The 21,124-nt window shown below is 46.1% G+C and overlaps 1 protein-coding gene and 1 pseudogene across 1 annotated transcript in view; both read left to right on the forward strand.

Moving 5' to 3' along the window:
• The window catches only part of Kif6 (kinesin family member 6), a 387,415-nt gene that overhangs the window by 289,842 nt on the left and 76,449 nt on the right, over positions 1–21,124 (forward strand). Inside the window, exons 14-15 of the mRNA XM_077109561.1 lie at positions 1,895–2,003; positions 12,206–12,261. Of these exons, the coding sequence (XP_076965676.1) occupies positions 1,895–2,003; positions 12,206–12,261 (165 nt within the window). The remainder of the gene's footprint in view (positions 1–1,894; positions 2,004–12,205; positions 12,262–21,124) is intronic.
• LOC143641806 (large ribosomal subunit protein eL39-like) lies at positions 4,581–4,760 on the forward strand (annotated as a pseudogene).

Raw genomic sequence — 21,124 nt, forward strand, 5'->3', positions numbered from 1 at the left:
TTCTATCGTGCAGTAAAGGCACCCATTGTTACCACTGGACATGGGCCAGGGCCAGGGGAGAAGTGGGGAATGAACCCCTCGACTCCCACGGGCTCTGCTGGTGAAAAGTGCCCGGTGTTGACATCTCTCGTGCTCAGAGCCCATCCTCAGAGTCTCACACCAACCAATTCCCAGCTCCACCGGATTCTGGAGTGTGCAGGACAGATGTGGAGACAGAAATGAGCCATGCCCATTTGCTTCTGATTGGAAAAGGGTGGGGTGTTGTTGTGTACCTCACCATTCAGACATTCTTCCTAGTGCTATTTTTACCACAGTAATGATTAAATTGGTGTCAGATGAGCTGGTCCAGTTCCTCGCTGAGCCTGGGAGATGGGACTTAGCCGGGTTTTTCCAGGCAAGAGATGCTGTATGTGCCCCAGATGAGCGAGTCTCTGGAAACCTAGGCCTCACAGCCTCATGGCCCTGGACGGTGTTCCTGTGGCAATTACAGCAAGGCTCATATCCTACCCACTTCGCTCCTACCAGATCATCTAGTAGACATATGTTGGGCACCTTTTCAGTGCCAGCCATCCAACGAGACACCAGAGATTCACATAAAAATATGATCTCTACCTCTGAGAAACTTGCATTTCCCCAGAAAGGATTGTCATGAAGGATGATGTCCACCCGACTGTACCTGCTACAGGTGCCTGAATAGGACAGAGTGCAGGGAGGATTTGTTTTGCCTGGGTTTGGGGACAGCTTTGTAGAGGTGGCAGACTCAGCCAGGGCTTTGAAGATAAGCAGAGCTGCAGGTGGAAACAGGGGAAAAGGACTTCCAGGCATAGGAACCAAGGGCTGAAGCATTTTTAAAAGTCTCTGAGTTGGACACAATGGTGCACACCCGTAATCCCAGTGGGATTGAGGCTGAGGCAGGAGGATCACAATCTCAAAGCCAGCCTCAGCAACTTAGCAAGGCCCTAAGCAACTTAGTGAGACCCTGTCTCTAAGTAGAACATTTTAAAAAGGGGCTGGGGATGTGGCTCAGGGGTTGAGCACCCCTGTGTTCAATTCATGGTACCAAAATATAATAATAATAATAATAATGTAGATTCATTCAAAACCCAGTTGTGAAGGTATCTGTCACTGAGGGGCGTCTCAGACTCGCACCTGCACTGACCCTTGCCTTGGGAGACTGGGAGGAAAAGGTCCTGGTGCGGGGTGCCACCTGGTTTCTGACTCAAGGCTCTGTGTTTTGAGCCCTGGGCAGGGCCTCACAGTGGGCTTGGCCTGCCGTGGCAATGGCAGGCCGGACATTGAAATGCTGAGACATCAGCTAGGGACTCCTGCCATGGTCTTGTGACAGAGAAGTTGACTCCGGGGAGGTCCTAGATCCCTCACCAGCCACAGAAAGCAAGCATGGATCATTATGTGGAAACTAAGTCAGAAATTTCTAGATTCTGTATCTCCCAGTCTGTATTATAATTCCTATCACTAAATGCCTGCAATTTCAGGGTGAAATTTAACAGAAAGCCAGAGTGGGGCATGACAGGAACCCAGGAGCCATGTGGCCCTGAGAGATGGCAGAAAGTGCATTTGCAGATATCCTGCGGTCCAGGGCTTGGTGCTCTGGTTTTCATTTCCTCTGATCAGACATTCCAAACCCCATCCCCCATAAGTCACATGGACATGCAGGCACAGCCCTGCAGGGTGCAGTGGGTGTCCTGTGGCTGGAAGGGCCTCCTCAGTGGGTCAGCAGCCAGCTGGAATAGCCTGGGGCCACCTGTCTGGTCAGAGCCTCTCTGCCATGGGCCTCTTGGAGCCAGGGCTGGCTTTGCGGTCTGACTAAAGTGACAATGAAATTAATCGGATCCTGATGCTGTGACTGAGGCCATTTGCCTGTGTCTCCTAACAGGGATGAGAGAGGAAATGTCATTAGGACGCCAGGAGGCTTTTGAAATCTTCAAGAGGGACCACGCTGACAGCGTTACCATCGATGACAACAAACAGATTCTGAAACAAAGGTAAGGCTGTCTCGGAGAGCAGCTGGCCCCGGGAGGCGGGCCAGGCCAGCCTGCAAAATTTGCTGCTGTGTCCTTCCTAATCTGCCCAAGGTAACTTCTGTAAGAAAGGCACAGTTTTCATGGAGATGGGCATTGAATCATGTCCAACCTGGTGGATTGTTTTTTGCATGTGTGAGCCTCGTCAAGCCAGTACTGTCAGGTGAGCAACTCTTAGGACGGGGGCAGGTGCCAACAGCATTCACTCTGTATACAATTCTCATGCCATACATTAATACTTATTAATTTAGACTTTATCGATGCCTGTTCCAAAGGCAGGGGGAAAAAATCTATGCTTAGAACCCCAGGTGTTGCCGATGGCTGTCCTGTACTTATTAGTCAAAGAACGTAGATGCACATCTCATGACTCAGGGCCCTTGGTACATTCTCTAGACCACAGTTGGAGCTAAGATTCTGGACCCCAGTAGAAAAACTTTATAGATACATAATTTGCTGAAGCTTGTCTGTGAGATAGACACATCTAGACTGCTCAGAAGACAGAGCTCCAGGCCGAGAACTTTTATAGATCACATGCAGCTCTGGATCTCAGCACACGGTACATTTTCAACCAGATTGAATTTAAAAAGAGATCCAGGTTTGGGAGGCATCTGCTTCTCGATGACAATTCAAGGAAGTCTGAGAAGTAGGGGAGAACTTGTGGCAGTGTGAGTACCCAGGAGAGGGGAAAGCTTTGAAGGAAGGGTGGCGGGAAGGAGGCCTAAGAAGAAGCAGAGAGAGGAGAGAACCAGGAGAAAGTTGTGTCCTGGGAGCCAAGAGGAGAGACAGCTCTGAGAAGGAGCGTTGTCGGTGGAGTCAGATGGTAGGAAGAAGGAAGGCAGGAGTGGGTGGGATGTGCCTTGGCATCTAGAAGACCACCAGGAGGAGGGCTGGGTTGAAGGATCAGGATGAGAAGAAATTGAGGGACCCGTGCATTCCTGGGCCGGGGTGCAGCTCAGCGGCAGAGCACTTGTCCCACACACCTGAAGCCTTGGGTTCCATCCTTAGCACCGAAAAAGAAAACGCATTCAAAAGTTTTGTACTGGATGAAAGACACTTTTTTGAAAAGGGGTGGAGGGGCTTAAGGAGAAGTGCAGCTGGTTTCAGAATGGGGAGGAAGTGGCCAAGATTAGGCCACTGAAGCAAGCCAGTGACAAAGAGAGGTTGAGACACAAGGAGAGGTGTCAAGGCAGCAAGGCTTCTGGAAGACAGGGAATCTTAAGCTCAGGGGCTTAGCCCTCAGAGGAAGCAGGAAGAGAAAACCAGTCAAGACCAGGCCAACACTGGTACACTTAGCAGTGGAGGGAGGGAAGTAGATGACCTCTGTTTCCTCTGTGACAAAGAAGTTGGTAGAGTGACAGGCCTGAGGATGGAGATGAAGAGCCCAGGCAGCTGCCACAGGGAGTGGGCAGAAGGTAGGCAGGGAGGAGGAAAAGCAAAGGCAGACAGCCCTGGGTCCCAGGGCCCAGCCAACACAGTTCCGATGACCGTCACACTTGAGCAGGGGCAAAGATCGATCGCTTCAGGACTCCAGTGGTAGTGACAGGGGTACGGTCATTCTGGAAAGCAGTCTAGCTGTCTCAGTCAAAAAGTCTGTAACCCTGTGACCCAACAGCTCCCAAGACATGCTCTGCTGGCTCCCAAGGGGACACACGTGAGGGTGCTTACAGCAACATTGCTGGTGGCCGAGAAGAGTGGACACACTCTGAGTGTCCCTCACTGAGGCTGTAGATGGGTGAGATCCTGGGAAACCCGTGGATTAGCACGCAGCACGTGGGACGTGGACTAGATGGTCACACACTAGCGGAATCGAGCTTGGCAGCACACCCCGGGTGGGAACACAACCCCTGTCAATCACAAATATACACCCAGCACGCAGAAACGCACGCTGCCGTGTCCTTCACCACAGCGCCGGAGCCCAGCAGTGGACTTGAAAGGAAGGGAAGAATAAATTAACAAAACCAGGGAATCGGGGAGGGAGAGAGAACAAATCTTGTGAAAGCTGAGGGCGTTCTCCCAAGAGCGGAGAAGGGCACAGGCACAGCCCTGAGCATGCCCACAAGGCCCTCACAAACCCCGCGGTGCTATCCCACCTGTAAGCCATGTCTCTGTGATGGGGCCAGCTAGACAGCGCAGAGCCGGACCCCTCCCTTGTCTGTCTGAAGATGAACATGTCAACCTCATGACAACTGCCTCGTCCAGCCGTGACCTCTAAGAGCCCTCAGTTGTGTCCATGCCCGTGCGGATGCTTGGCTCACACCATGGCTCATTATCCTGGCTTCACATTAAAATGACCCGCAGAGCTCTCAAGACCTTCCAAAACCTGGGCTGGACTCCCAGCTCTTCAGATGTAATTACTTGGGGTCTGAGCATCCCTTTTAAAAAGTGGGTTCCAGTAACAGCCAGATCTGAAAACCACTGGCTTAGACTGTGTTTGGAGACCTTGAAATCCAGAACCTCAGACATAGTATCCCTCAAACTCTACAGATTAAAAAAATCTACCAACTCTAAAAAAATCTACCAACTCTTCACCTTTTGAGGTGCATGCATTTCATTTGGTCCCTTGCCACGTCTTCTCATGGGAACTTCAGGATCAAACGATTCCTGGCGAAGAAATAAAAGCAAAGTTAGCCCAATACCCAATGGATTCATATGAAAACTGGTCATAAAATCAGGTACAATCCCAAGAGGGGACCCTGGAGGAGAACCAAGCTGCATCTGTAAGGAATTACACATGAAATGGCGCATGCAGTTACTCTGTATCACAGTCACGATCATCTTACCAGGTCAATCTGAAAATGTCACCACTGTTGGGACAGTTGGGCATGTTTAACTGGAAATCTCATCTTTTTTTTTTTTTTTTTTTTTTTTAAGCTATGAGGGTGCTGGAGTACTGGTTTTGGTTGTTTCAATAATAAATATGCAAGACTTTGGGGGGAAGAAAAACTACTATTTAACTCTTGTGTGTTCAAGTTTAAGAATCACTGACATAAGAAGAACACATGCTTTGTCTTTCTTACACTACAACAGGCCTGTTCCTGGATCTGGCTTACACCTGAGTCTGGGTCTATTTCCAGTGGGGAGTAGGAGGGTGGGGCAGGATGAGCATGTCATGGTCTCATCAAGGCTTCTGATCAATACAGAGCCAACCGAACTCTAGTGGTAGAGTTCTGACAACCCAGGCAACAAACATGTTTGGGGCTTAAGCATATGGAGGTCACTCAGGAGAGCTGCGACACTAGTGATCCCATCATGCCCCTGGCTGCCCTGCAAGGGAATTAATTAGACTCACCAAGCTTTACTCTGCAAAGAGGTTTTCCCAGCAGCAAATCAGGCTTTTTAAATCAAATGAAAAGTCAGGAGACCAGCCCACATTTTAAAAAAATTTTACATCTATTTAATGTTACTATGATCCCAATCATTAAGGGACTATTTCATAGCCAGGGGTAGGAAAGTGCAATCCAGATCCTACTCTTTACTCAGGCTTGGTGCTTATGTTTGCCCTCATGGAGATTATTCAATCATTAGATATTATATACTCATAGCTGCTTAAGGCAGGGAACCAAGAGAAAATGTCTTCATAATAAAAACTGCACAGCCAGCGATCCAACAGCAGACACCAAAATAAAGCCCCCAGGTGGTCGGGGTGGCCTGGAGGAAGGCTTTTCCAATAGCCCTGACCCTTCCACAGTGCTCCTGTGTGGACATCTGTTGGCCAGTCCTAGAAATAGACACAGGCCAGAGGGGCTTGGCTAGGGAGGGCACTCAGTCACTTCCCTGTCTCTACTCTGTCTCACTTTTCTAAAGCCCTCAGCAAGCAGGGCCCCAGCTCAGCCTCCATCTCCCCTTCTCACAGGGGTGACTGTGGTCTGATGGATTTCTGTGTTCTGATGTCTCGGTTGGCAAAATGCACAGAAGATGGCCTGGGATTAATCACCCCCCGATTCAGAAGTCTCTCTAGGCCATAGCAAGCAGGTTCTAATGCCCCAGGTAGGGATTGGATTATTGGTGACCCACAATGCCGCCTGATTCTCCCCACTCCCTTAGAGTACAAGACCTGATTTCAAATTGCACGAGGGGAAAATGAATGGCTTGTGCATTCCATGACACTTAAAAGAAGGCTTTTTCTTCCCTTTTTACCTGAATATTTTGCTGCACGGAACTCTGGCCCCTAATCTGGGGGCAGTTGTGCTGCCTGTCTGTGACACAGAAATAAGATGCTGGCGCGTTGGTGGGATGTTCGCCCTTCAATGAACAAGAGCATGAGAGCCAATTCTTCCGAGAGACTTTTCAGTAGAGGACAATTGCAATTCACAGTCACTACTTTTTCCAGGCATGACTCATCCTCGTGGTGTAGAATGAAATGGAGAGAGGCTGGTGACCCCTTGCTTGGCAAATATCAGTGCCCAGGCAACACACAGTGAAGTTTCTTTTGTGGCAAATCCTTCATACAAACTGAACCCCCAGACACCGAGTCTCAATAAATAGCAAAAGAGGTAATGAACGGGGAGATTAGCTGCAATTGGAAATAAAGGCGTTGATAATGTGAACTAAGCCAAGAAAAGCGCCCCTTCACTCAGTTGGATCCTCCCAACATAAAATAGAACACCAATCGAAAGCCAACAGGAACACTGGGCTGAGGGTGGAGGGGAATCTTGGGCACCATCTGGAAATCACACTGTGGCAAATAGGAGGTAGGTGGCTCCTATTAGGCTTCAATTTTAACCTTTATTGTTTTTCCCACTTGTTTTTTGTATTTACACCTTGTCTGCTGAACTAGAATCATAAACTCTGAGAGCAGAGATTAGATTAGAATCTCCTCAGCCTCCCCACATTTTTTTTAAAAAAACCATGCTGGATACAAAAATGGTACTCCAAAAACTCGGGTTTGTTTGACAATGACAATTTGAAATTGGCTTTGAGGAATCTTAGCAGCTGAAAAACCTGCTTGGGAAAACTGATCCTTCCCAGAAGTAGCAGAACCGGCAGCAAGCTGCTCGAGAGTCCAGGAGGAGCAGGCGACAGGACGGCCATCTTAACAAAGAAAAGGAATGTTGGTGTCTTTAAAAAGTGCATGAGGAGCAAAGGGTGGAACTTCATCACATAAAACAGAGGCAGCTAAGGGGCCGCGTACAGGTTCACAGAGACAGGACATGGCAAAATACAGGCCCAGTCCCCTGCCTTACTCTGATACGAAGAGTGTTTCACTCACTCCATGAAAAAGTAGCATACAAGGTTAACTGATCTCAAAAACAAGACTAGAATAGATGTCACCAAAGCCCCTTGTCCTCCAACAGCATAGTTGGCCCACTGATCAAAGATACCCTTTAGTATTCTGCTGCCTTTAACAGACACTATTATGGCAGTATGTAAAAAAGTGGATATGTAACCGATATGAATCTGCAATATGTATACAGGGTAAAAATGGGAGTTCATAATCTGCTTGAATCAAATGTATGAAATATGATATGTCAAGAGCTTTGTAATGTTTTGAACAACTAATAATAAAAAATAAAAAATAAAAATAAATAAATAAAGATACCCTTTCAACTGAGATGCTAGGGAATAAGGCTGCTGAGGTTCTTGGGGACCCAGTGGTTTATGAATGCCAGCAACTACTGCCCATGTGCCCAGTGAATAGAGGGTGGTTCTAACTGCCCTAGGAAGAACCCGGAGCTGGGTTCACAGCTGCTTACCCAGTTATTCATCACTTTGCCTGCCACACACCAAGGGCAGATCAGGATTCTCCCAGGAACTGGTCCAAGAAGTTACATGAGATTCTACCTCCATCCCCCTGTTTTCTCCTTCTCTCTGAAGATTAGAAGCTTGGCAGCCATGTTGAGTTCTTGACATTAACTTGCAGGGAGCTCCTCCAATCCTTTGGTTTGCTTAGAGACTGACATTCACCCACTGTTGTCTGTGGTTACTCTTTGCAGCTAACAGCCCCCCATCACAGTTCAGCCCCTCTCCCCAGGGTTTCTCCTTGCCCAGGATACTCATAATTCACACACACACCTGGGTACTTGCTGCATCAACCCAGCCCTGAGACATCTCCTCCTAATGTTAGAAATGATGAATCTGAGCCCTTCCTGCTAAGACATGCAGGAGGCACGTGATCCAAGCCTGCTGACTCCTGATCTGGGGCTCTGCCTGTGTGCACATGCTTCCTCACAAGCCTGGCTGCTTTTAATTGACGCATATTTATGGAACGCTTACCGAGTGTGAGCCCCTGTTCTAAGCTTCAGGAAAATAAGAGTGAATTAAACAGCCATGGTCACTGTCCTCAGAGAGTTTACGATATTAAAAGTGAAACAAATCAAGTGAACAGGTTAATTCCTTGTGGCACACTACCAGGGGCAGCACCCATTGCAGACGTGTACAATCTTGGAGAACTATCCAGAGAAAGAGACCTTGCAGGAGTTAGGTGGAGATCGGCCAGGTGAAAGACCCCAAGGTGAGAGAGAGAATGTGACACTTGGTGGAACTGAAAGTGATTCCAGACCACTTGGAAAGGTAGAGGGGGGCAGGGTGATGAGAGAGGAGCTGGAGAGGGCAGCAGGAGCCAGAGCTCAGAGACGAAGAGTCTACTTCACCCCGTTAAGGAATGTGGACTATGTCCTGAGGTCCCTGGGAATGTCTCGAGGAGTCTGACGCAGGAAGGAACAGGACCAGGCATTTGCACTTGAGGATCAGAGGCTCAGGTGTGGGGACTAGTATGCAGGCAGGAGAGGTGAATCCAGCGGGAGGATTGAGCTGTGGTTGAAGCCAGATGACCACTCTCTGCTTTAAAGCAAATGAAGCAAGAGGAAGCAAAGTGGAGTGCTCTGGGAAGGTGTTGAGGATGCAGAATGTCTCAGACTCCAAGACTCAGCAAAGGGGCTCATGGGAGACAGGGCAAAGGAAGGCATGCAGGTCACCAGCATGAGCTGTGTTTGAGGAGGAACAGGGAAGTGGGCAGAGGAGGAGACCAGTTCTTCTGGGATACAATGAATTTAGTCGTCTGCAGGGCACCCAACAGACAGGGTCTGCATGGCTCAGGAACTAAGGTAGGGCTGAGGTGGAAAATCAGGAAGTAACAACGGAGAGCAAAGACACTGGCGTGGATGGGGTGCCTGCAGAGAGCCAGAAAAGCAAGAAGAGGGCTTCGACAAAATCCTGAGGATTACCATGTTCAAGAACAGGCGGAAAAGTCTGCCAAAAAAGAAAGACTAGAAAAGAGTTAGAGAGAGAAGGAGAGGACAGGAGGACCAACACCAGGGAAGCCAGTGACAGTGCTTCCCTAGTGTCACAGGATGTCTCCAGGCACAGGACAGAAGCACTGTGGGGATGTCACAGGGAGCCAGCCCTGTGAAGAACGGCCAGGGCACTGCATTACCAGATCTCCCTTCCCAGACCCGCCCCTGCCCAGCCCCTTTCTGTGCCAGCGAATGCAGTATCCTGCCGGCTCTGTACTGTACCACACTCAGTTACGCTGTCCCCGCCCCAGAGTCACCATGCAGCTAGCAGCCTGAGGTGAGGCTCCTCAGGGTCCTGGCTGAGGCATGGAGCCTTCTCCCGCCCCTTCTCAAGAAGCCCTTCCGGATACAGGCCACACCTCATCAGGGAGCTCCGCTTAGGGTCCCGTGCCCCGGGAGAGTCAGCCACTCACTTCTCTGACACAGATTACCCTCTGAACCAGCTCATCCTTGGGGATGGGCCTCTTTTAAAAGGTCAGGAGTTGGGAAGCTCCCCCTGGAAATGGCCAGGTGGGCAGGACTTCACCAGGGAGCAGTGGTGGGGAGCGGGGAATGACTGGAGACCTGGGCTGGCTGGGGAGGTGGGGAGGCGCGGGCAGGCTGGACAGAGTGTGGCCCCGATGCTGGGTTCCCTCTGCTTTCTCAGCCTCCCGCCTTCCTCCTCATCTCTCCCTCCTCTCCCTCTGATTGGGCCCCTCAGAGTTTGTCTTGACCAGGATCATGTGGATGGGGGTGGCCTGGAGTGGTGACAACTGGCAAAGTGAAGGGAGAATGGTCCCAAGAAGACAGTGCCACCCTCAGACCCCAGCTCTCCAGTGGAAAAGCCCCTCCACCCCAGGCCCACAGGGCTTCCCTGGGTCACTACACAGTGGAGATGGCCCTTTCTGCTCCGAGTGTCCTCCCTTTTATAGACTCGCACTGGCTCCTCCAGCATTGTGCAATGATCAGATCCCACTAAATCCTAGGTACTGGGGATGGACCTGGCTGTGATCAATCACAGTCTCTCCCTTTGCAGAACTCACAGTAGGAAGCCAGTCCTCAACTCTGTGACGTGGACCAAATGTCAAATTACCCTTTCCCAGTAGCAGAGACCCCTGGGAGCCCACAGAGCCCAGAGCAGCAAGCAGCAGCACTTCCTGCTGCCGGTGTGTTGGACCGAGCAGCTCTGACTCACTGCACTTCCCTCTGGAAGGGGACAGTTATGGAGGAGACCTCCATAACCTCCTCTGAGCCTGAACTGAACAGCCTCAGTAAGGCAGCCAGGAGGGGTTCCTAGAAACCCAGCTCTAAGAGAAAATGCAGTCCCCTTCCCCGGACACTTCCTTCCTGCAGCCCAGCTGAAGCAGATAGATTCAGAAAGATGGCAATGACATGATTTGCACTGCTCCCCCACTCCGCACAGAGCAGGGGGCTTTTGCTCCTACGTTCCCTGCTGGGATGCCTCTCCCACCGCCTCTGACACGGTCCTACACAGCTCCGTGTTTATGGATGAGACAGTGATGAGGAGGGCTGGGATTCAGTGGGATCCAGAAAGATCTGGGAGGGTGGGAAGAGGATGGGGAGATAGAGATGATCGAAATAAAATTGCACAAGGTATGTGAGGGCTCGTCCTACTCTTCTATTTGGGTATATTTGGAAATTTTCAGAATAAAAAGTTTTCTGAAAACTCCTATGCAGCCACAAAACCCCAGTTAATCCCACCTTGTGCACAACGCTCTCCTACTTCCTGGCCCCACTCAGGGAAAGGCCCTTTCTAGTCCGACTCCAGTGGCATCACTGTGGTTTCCCAAGATAGCACAGTGATTTACTGTCACTCATAGCGTGGATGTTGTTTCATAGATTTTCAGTTACCTCCTTACCTCCTTCATGGCAGAAAGGAGAGGAAGGGAAGGCAACCAACATTTCATCAGGTCCACTCTGTAGAGAACTGAACTACCTGCTTCTCCTAGAGGCCAGGTCCCTCCTGAGCGCACCGCTGGGTTTGTTATAGGTAGCTCACGAATTGATGCTAGAAAATATAGAGGCCTCGTTGATTCAACACCAGCACGACCATCTCGTGAACTAGTATGCATTCATCAAAAATCAGAGTTTCTAAAGCCATAGGGAAGGACTTAAAATGCTAAGTGAAACAAAATAAATCAGGACACAAAATCCTATGTATAGTATGAGCTCACTTTATAGAAACTTGCTAGGAAAAAAAAAACCTAGATGTGTATGTCTGTGAAAATGTGCTTATCTCTGTGTAGGGAACTATTTGAATTTTTTCTTCAATTATATTTTCAAACTCTGGTTCAATAATCATACATGGCAGGAGTGAGAAAACTTTTATCTGAAAAGGGCCAGTGAGTAACTATTTTGAATTTTGTAGGCCATGCGGTCCCTGTCCCAGCTACTCAGCTCAGCTGTGGTGGCACAAAAGCAGCCGTGGACGGTATAGAAATGAGTGGGTGTGGCTGTGCTCCAAGAAAACCTTATTTACAGAGCCAGGCAGCAGGCTAGATTTGTCTCATGAACAGTTATAGTTTGCTGATCTATGATTTATTACTTTATAATCAGGAAAAAAACTATTTAAGTATGTATTTTTTTGGCTCTAAGACCTTGGTACCATGATTGATAGATCACAGCACAGAAACCTTACTGCATGCTTTATTCTGGTACCCTTACAGCATAAAACAAAAGAAAATCAAAACCATAAATTAAAGAATATGAGAATGAAAATTCTAGGCTGGAAAGACTAAAAATTCATGGTATCTATAATAATACAAACTTTATCTCTATTTTTAAGCCTGATATATTTCACTTTCTTTAGATTTTCCTTTATGTCTTTTAATAAAGTTTTATAATAGTCTACAGATGTCTCAGAAATCTATTCTTTTTCAAACATAATGTAGGATGAACATAAAAAAGTAAATTCTTCTCTTTTTCCCCCTCTAGGTTTTCTGAAGCAAAGGCCTTGGGAGAAAGTATAAATGAAGCAAGAAGTAAAATTGGTAAGCAGATGACATTGTGCGAGCCTCTTTGACAGATGGTGACAGACCATGGTGTGCCTCCGAGTAGCCACGACATCTAGTTCTAGGAGAGGCCCTGCCAAGGAAGCTGCTTTCAGGGCTCTTCCTGGGGAGTTTGCTGTCCCTCCACCTCCCATCAGGAACGCACTTCCTTTTATCTGAACTTGAACTCCTCATCCTCATGCAGGCTGAGTTCTAGCACACCAATGAGAAAGTCCCGCCTTTCCCTGCTGTTCTGACAGTGGCTCAACTTGTCATTGCTGTATGATGATAGTGATGCTCTTTCGTATTTCCAAGCGCTGTGACACACCTTTACACCTGCCAAACCTCAGGCTTAGCATTTGGGGCCCAGGTGTGCATTTTTCAGCCCCACTCATAAAGCCGTGGGAGGAAGAGAAGCAAAAATAACCTCCCGTGTCTGCCTGGGACACAAGCAGCCGAGCAGCGATCCCCTACTTAGGAGAGCACGTCTGGAAAGGCGTTATGAAGGCAAGTGGCAAACTTGATGCCTGAGGGCTTCAAATCCTGTTCAAAGTGAGAGGAAGAGGTTTCCCGTACCCTAAGCTACAGGACTCGACAGACTTGAGGCAGCTTCACAGAGGAGATCTCTCTGCCTTCACCTCTGCTCAGGAAAGCAGGAGTGACCCCCCAGTTCCCACCCCACCCCATCTTCCCCTCTCCACAGGGGCAGGACAGAAGCTACTGTAAGTGTCCCCTCGACTTGCCCTGCAGAATGTAGGAAATGATGATAGCCTCAGCTGATCTAAGTCTGGGAACAGAGCCTGGTGTTTCCCTCTGTGATAAAGGCAGAACAGTGCGGCTGCCAGGCCCCAAGTCACAGAGAATCTTTGCATCTCAGGGGTTGTTGACCTAAAGTTCAGAATTGTGGATGGTGACACATGCCCCTGGATTTTCACGAACCTGAAGCTGAAATTTAGCACTCCCTGCAGTGATGGATGTAGACAGCAGACCCCAGCAGAATTGGCAGCACCTGCCATCAGTGGAAATCACAGTAATTTCATTTCACAATGTAGCAGTCTTTGTAAAACATCTTTTCTGCTCATCGGTACTTCAAAATTGCAGTGGTTACTAGACTTACCATTAGATCTTGTTATTTAATCCATTTAGATGAAAGTACATAGGTATTTCTATATCAGAAAGTTTCAAAATTTTGTAAATTATTTCATTATACTTGGTCTCTCCTATAAGCCTAGGTATTTTATTCACCTAAAATCATTATTCAGAGAAAGAGAATATCTTCTTCAGACTATTAGAAGATTCCTGGCACACACACACACAAAAATTTGCAAACCTGTTTCTTGCCCTGATTCCCCAACTCCCTAAAACTGCATGTAAAAAACTGGGGCTTCAAGATATGTGTGTTTTTTCTGGAGATAATATCTAGAGCTTATCCAGCTCTCAAAGAGGTCAGTGACCCAAACCTATAAGGAAAATGATACTAAGCTATTGCACCCTCTGCTTCAGGCAGGAAAGCAGAGGCCCTGGGGAGGGGCAGCCCAGTCCTGGAAAACAGGGTAGGGGTGTTCTAGCTGGCATGGGCTGTCCGGAATGGAGAGGAAGCAGAGAGGAAAAGGGAAGCAGATTTCAGTGGATCCAAGCCCATCTGTCAACATTCTGTGACCCCAAGTTCTCCATAATTTTGGTGTAGAAATTTGTGTTGATGGATCCAGTTTGCCATATTCTCAAGGTTAGGCAGGTCTACATCTATGCAAGTTATGCTCAGAAAATAACCAGTAGAGCTCACACCAGTTTTGAGACTCAAGCTTCCATTGCTAACAGAGAACTGGCTGGTCCAGTGGTGTTAGTAAAACCAATGGCACTCCCTCTTCATCTTATGCAAATTGCAAACTAAGCCCCACCTCCTGGCCACCACCTTTCAAATTGGGTTCTTGATCCAAGAAGACCCTGGTGGGTTGCAGTTCTTGACCACAAGGAGTAGCCACCATCATAGTATCTCAGACATCAGGTCAAGATTAAGGGAGTATGGGTGAAATGGGTACACATATTTAAAATTTCCAAGACAAACTTAAGAAAAATGTTTTTTAGGAAATTTATGATGTGATTGCAGTTTTCCTAGGGAAAAAAAAAATAAGTCAAGTGGAGTCTGCCATCCCCAAGGAGTGCCTGAGTGAATCCAGGAGGCAGGATCACAGCACAGATGTACCATGACATGGGATGGTGACTCAGCACCGCTCCCAGCTGGGCCACATCCTGCCTCTGGGCCCCGAGGCGGGCTTGGAATGCCAGGCAGTGCATTTGTAATTGGCGCACGGAGAGGGAACCAAATCTGTGCTGTGCTCTATGGATTGGCCAACCCATGTGTTTAGAGATTCAGAGGCCACTGTCTCCACGGCAACTTGCTTTTTCTGATATTGTGACCTAGAATTGCCTCTTGAGTTTCATTCTCAAAAACCCCTAAAGGCTTCCTATTCAGTAGTGACCACATAATATCCCACTTTTACAAGGTCAGTCCATATTACGCCTTTCCTTTTTAGAAGCCAACCCAACTAGGTAGGTAAACTGTTGCCATCAATCCTGAGATGGAAACAAGTTGAAATAGAAATGGAAGAAATAACCAATTTAGATTCTCCCTGAAAAATAACGGGTCTCTGTTTGTATAGGAGAGCCATTGTCCTTGTCTTTACCTGTCCCATTTAGAAGGGCATCCGGCCGCTCTTCATCACACCATCCATGCTGTGAGCGCGTTCATACACACTCTGCCTCCATTGCTGCGTGTTCCAAAATGCAGTGAGGCCAACCATGGGCCAAGAAGCCACCTGCGGTAAAGGCAGTGGCATCGGGCTGGCATTTTCTGACTGACCAGGATCCTGGCACTCGCCTTCCCAGTGTCCCACCACTGCATTGTCTTCGGCATCAAAGGACAATGAACAGGCTGCTCGTTGGTGTGAGGCCCACTCCTAAAGCAGGCCAGGGCCAGGTGCTTTGGAGGTGGGTGAAAGAGTTTGACTGACACCCCTGGCACCTCTTCCTCCCCCCAGGCCCTCCTAAATGAAAATGACCACCGCAGAAGGCCGCCCAGGAGGCTTTCACTAGTGAGCTGCTGGGTAATCCTTTCAAAAATCCTAGGCAGTGTACTAGAAGAGCTGTTAGTGAAAGGTGAGATAAAAAACAAACACTTGAAAACACTCGCAAAATGTTCTGGCAATTTTCTTTACTTCCTAATTCAAAGAAGGACTCCAACCCACGATTTGAACAATACTCTTTTAAATGTTTCCAGCGTACATTTGGGATTCAGGAAATCGTTTCTCAGATTTATCAGCAGGATAAAAAGGACTATTTCCCTCTTTTTCAGTTCTCTGCCTGTTCTGCATTCAGTTTTTGCTTGAGGTTTACTGCTTCTGGTATCTTTTCCTAGAAAAAAGATAATCTCCATTTCATTTTGCTAGATGACCTGAGCTAAGTATACCCTTTTGTTCCTATTGTTGCCAGCTTCAAATAACAAGGACAGCAAGGACAATAGCAGCCTCCACCGTTTATGGAGCCCTTACTCCATGGCAGGCTGAGAACTTGGCCTACATTATCTCATTTAATCCTCACAGGGAAGACATGACCTTTAAGGTGGGTACTAGTTGCACATTCCAAATCCAAAAATTCAAAAATCAAAAATGCTCTGAAATCTGAAATTGTTTGAGAGCCACATGGTGGATTTTGAATCTTCAGACTTGGGATGCTCAACCAGTAAAGTCTATGGAAATATTCCAAACCTGAACATGTATTATCATATGTCATAGATTCTAACACCTGTGATATGAGAATACGCTTAGTCATCCCATTTGGTAATTTTTTCACATTAAAAAACCTCTGTAATAGGTTTTAAGGTAGATGTAGTCTTAGATTCTATGAAATAATGGTATTTTCATTATTTTACAGAATTTTCAAAAAATGGAGTTCAGTGAAATTAGAATTAAAATCCACTTCTGTCCAAACCCAAAACTTTTAAGCCCCATATGCTATCTCCACAAGTTCAAGTTTACCTAACATTTATGTTTTTTGCTAAGTTTAAATTTTCCCTAAGCTATTACTCAGTTTTCCTGAATCTTTGGCCTTTATCATCATACATAATATGCCCAGTGAGAGGCTCAACCTAGACCCTGGTTAGGTGCTACAGGCGTAATCCAAGAAAATTAAGACTCTTTGTGACATGATACAGGAGGAGGCCCAGGTTGTGGGAGCAGATGGGCCTGCTCTTGTTCACCGTCCCATATGCACCTGCTCCTAGTCACACCTGCCCGGAGGAAGGAACTCCTACTTTTTCTAGTTTGCCTTAAGGTTCCTGTGGGCATACAGCATCTCTGGTATGATTCAGTGTCCATATGGGTTTCAGATATTGCTTTTTATCATTTGGAGAACAGCAGTGAAGGTACGTCTTCAGGTTCCTTATGGTTCCAACTGGATGGGTTTATAGATGCTTCAGAAAATGCAAAAGAATTCAAAGAGTGAACTTAGATGAGGTTTAGTAAAATTAGATGTAACCAAGTATTTATGCTTAAGTACCATAACCTGCACAAATAAAAACTAGAGAAAGCCTGATTAAGGGTAGGCATAGATGTCATCAGAGACCAGGAGATAAAAGTTTATTGCTATAAAGTTAAAAAAAAAAAAAAAGATAATATCTCAAAAGTAAGAAATGTGCAAGCCAAAACTTCTCCCTTCTGTGCCCAACAATCCCAGGCCCACACTGCATTGCGTTTCCTAGGTAACTCCTGCTCTCCACAAGAAGAGAGATGATTCAGAGGAAAGCAGCTAAAGTGATGATTAAGATGTTACAAGTAGATTTTTGCTTCATTAAGTGATTCACTACCAATTTATTTTAGATATAAACCCAGTTTGTGTATTAGAGTATTTAGTTTGATGTTTAAATTACATTTATTAAAAATTTCAATTAATTTGCATCCAGTTTGCATAGGCCAGGATGTTTGCCTATAAGCATAAAAAGTAATTTATTGCCTCATGTAACTGAGAAGTCTAAGGAGTAAATCTGGCTTTGAATACGTTCTCTCTCCTTCTCCTCTCCTTTTCTCTCTCCATATCTTAGTTCTGCTTAACTAAGCTGTCTGATGGCCTCTCCCCATTAAGTAGCAAGGTACCCCTGGAAGCTCCAGTGTACGTGGTCTGTAGAATAGTTCTAAGAAATGATCTTTCCCAACAACATTGGCCAAAGTCCCTGCAGGGAGGAACCATCTACCTGGCTTCTGTTGTGGGCCCTCTCTGAACATCCTCCCTGCCTCTGGGTGCTCGGAGCGTTCTGATTGACTGGCCTAGGTCGTGTGCCGCTCCTCTGGTGAGCGCCTAGCCCATCCACACCACTGCAGACACTGAGCAGGGTTAGTAAGGAATGAAAGAGGCATCCTTCTTCAAAGGAAGAAATGCTGGGTATACAAAAATCATGTTCACTACAAATATTACAGAAATCGGTGGCCTGGAACAAGAGACATCTGTAAAAGAATGGATAATTCCTATTAGGAAATGTAACAGACTTATTTGTCCAGAAAAAAAAAAAAAACAAGAAGACTATGAATAGGAAAAATTTAAAACTCATTGTAAGTGCAGGTGCTTCTGCTATAATGTATACAAATATGTAACAATAAATACCACCATTTTGTACAACTATAATGCACCAATAAAAAATATGGAAAAATAAAAACAAAAAGAGCAGAGATTGTAAAAAAATTAAGATTGGAGGAAGAACTCTCAAAATCCATGCTTTCTCTTACTAGAATTCTATCAATGACCATTCAGTAACAATAATGACATAGTAGGCATGATAGGTTCCTGATACATAAGGAAATACCATATAAAACATCAAATATTTTTTTCCAAAATGAGGCTATCATGATAGAAGAGGATATAAGGAAGGTTGAGGATGCTAAATTATGGAGATATGAACAGCCACACAAAGCTGGGAAGAATGGCATAATCAGCATTTATATATATTTTTTAAAGTTGTCGATGGATCTTTATTTTATTTACTCTTATGTGATGCTGAGAATAAAATCCAGTGCCTTATACATGCTAGGCAAGCGCTCTACCACTGAGCCACCGCCCCAGCCTCTGTAATCAGCATTTCTAAGAGCAAACATGTGGCTACCCCGGACCATAGAAGGGAATGTGGGGAGGGGCACAAGGTGCTCAGGTCTGTGCTTCTCCCCAGCTTCCTGCACTCAGCTGCTTTTATCTGGTGTTGCAAAACTTTAGCTCATTAGGGGGAAAAAATCCTATATGAACAAATGAGAATGGAAATTATATAACGTCATTTCCCTGTTAGCCAATTGCAGGTGAGCTAATTATTGCTAAAGAAACATAGGTGCAAGAGAGCTTACTTATATTATCTGATGTTATACAGAAGTGCCAATAAATTGTAATTCAGTATTCAAGAGACTCAAGAAAGAAGGAATAATTTTCAGTTAGATTGAAAATACATTTGATTGTGTGAAAGAACATTTTGTCAAGAAGGTAATTAAATGGATAGAGATCCTGGGAATCTTGAAAAGCAGAATAGGAAAATATCTTTCTATGATGACTCAGGGTATCTAGAGAAAAAAAGAGCAAAAATGACTTCTTAAGGTCCCTTCTGTAACAATTCCGGTGTCACTGAAATTGCAGAATGTTCCAAGACATGCAGTTATCTGAGTGACAGCTCATAACCGGTATGACTGATGTCCTCATGAAATTGATTGAATGTTTTGCTGTCATAGTTTGGAAATCAAACAAAAACACGATTTGATACAAGCTGGAGGCTATAGAGTGCATTCACTGACAAGCGGTAACACTAATAATCATCCTGTACAGAGGAGGAAGCAATGATTTGGTTGGAATGGCAGCAAATCAAGATGGATGGCTGCCTCCTGGAGTCCTGACAGAGTACTCTTACCTTAGTGAGTAAACCAGGGCCCAGGACCTGGCCTCAGCTCAGTGGGCTTAGGAAGACTGACCTGTGCCAATCATACACTACAAGCCTAAAAAGCAATTCATCAATTTACCAGGGTGGATATTTTTTTGTAGGCAGGAACTCTTAATCATCTCCATCTAAAGCACCTCCTCCCAAGGAACAAACTAGATTAGTTATTGAAAGACTGATAAATGGACATCTCCAACCACAAAGATAATCAAAACAAAGACAAGTAGGCAGTATTGAGAGAGAGGTTCTCATAGTGGTGAAGATTCACAGGGTGTCCATTGCTCACAGGAACCAGTATGTCTATGTCAGTTCTAGTTCTGGGTTCAGCCCCTGTCCTCTATGGACCGTGTGCATTCCCATTACAACCTGCCTCATCTACTATCCAGACTGACCAGTCACCTTCTATATATAATGCCCTTTCTCCAGATAAGATTAAATATGTGGTATATGTTTTCTTACTAAAATATAATTATATCCCATCCCTACTGAGATAGGGATTTTGGAAAAAGGGGGAGATATACTGAGTCTCACAGGAAATGCCCATGAGCCACTAAGATGCACAGAGCTCTCAAAATCAATTGCATCTCCTGAGTGGCATGCCCTTGACCCGTGCCCTTGAACCATGCTCTTGTAAAATGAGAGCAGTGTTCAAATGTAGGAAAAACTGGAGGAAAATTACACAACTCTGCCCTGGCACCAGCCCTCTATAAATACTAACACCCTACACCAACAGGTTGCCGTCTCTCCCTCTGGAGATGGCCCGCATCTCCTTTCAAAGTATATTCCTTGCTTTAGCCCCATTCTCCCTGAATATGTATCTACTTTCCTAAATAAAGCTCTGTCTATGCCATCAACTGGCACATGCTGAAATTCTTTTCCAACACCCCTCTTGTGCTGAGTCAAGTCTTCTCTGAGAACTCCTGGGACCTGTCTTTGGAGATGTGTCTTCTCCCATGACACCACCTCTGAATGATGAACCCCAAGTCACATTGCATAGTGTTTTGAATCACAAAAACAGTAATTTTTAGTTTGGCCCTTGATTTTCAGAAACAGAAACCCAGTTGAGCTTAGATTTAGGATGCTTGTATAGTGATGCTGAAAAATCTCATCAGGACACTATATTAAGAGCTAGCCCCTTTAAACTGAATGGGAGCCAGAACTAGGACCTGGAAGTCATCAGGAACCACAGTGCCCCAGAGCATGTGCTCTTCATGCCCCCTGGGAGCCTGTCACTACCCGTGCTTGTCTGCTGTCACAACCTGCCAGCCCTGCTGACCATAGCTGCTGCCTTCTCATGACTTATCTCCCTTGGCCCCAACTGTACCTGAGAGTATCCTTTATCTTTCAGTCCCCAAGGCAAATAAGCTAATTATTTGCTTGGCTTTTTAACTAAAGTATAAAAAAGAGAAGCCTACTGACCCAATTGATGTTTTCTAGTCCTTCAGGATAGGAGCTACTGGCAGGCTTAAGAATGTTCTGTCTTGGGTCAGAAACCACCCCCTAGTCCAGGCACTGTGGCCAGAGAGGAAAAATGGTATCGTATTCCAGAAAGAGACCCACCGAGGCAAAAAAGTATGTGACAAGAGGTTTCTCTTTTTTCAAAAAAAGAATGGGTAATCCAGGCACAATGATGGATATCTGGCACCCTCTTGGGTGACACTAATTCCTTAATTTCCACATTCTCAAAGAAGCACCTTACTGCAGTATAGGAGTGAATGATTTATGTATGTTTGTCTTGTACCCTGCTACTTTGCTGAATTTGTTTATCAGCTCTAGAAGTCTTCTGGCAGAGTCTTCTAAACATAGAATCATATAATCAGCAAACAGAGATAATTTGACTTCTTTTCCTATTCATGTCCCTTTAACTTCCTTCTCTTATCTGATTGCTCCAGCAAGAGTTTCAAG

The sequence above is a fragment of the Callospermophilus lateralis genome, chromosome 6 (genome assembly GCF_048772815.1).
Source record: "Callospermophilus lateralis isolate mCalLat2 chromosome 6, mCalLat2.hap1, whole genome shotgun sequence".
NCBI classification, from domain to species: Eukaryota; Metazoa; Chordata; class Mammalia; order Rodentia; family Sciuridae; genus Callospermophilus; species Callospermophilus lateralis.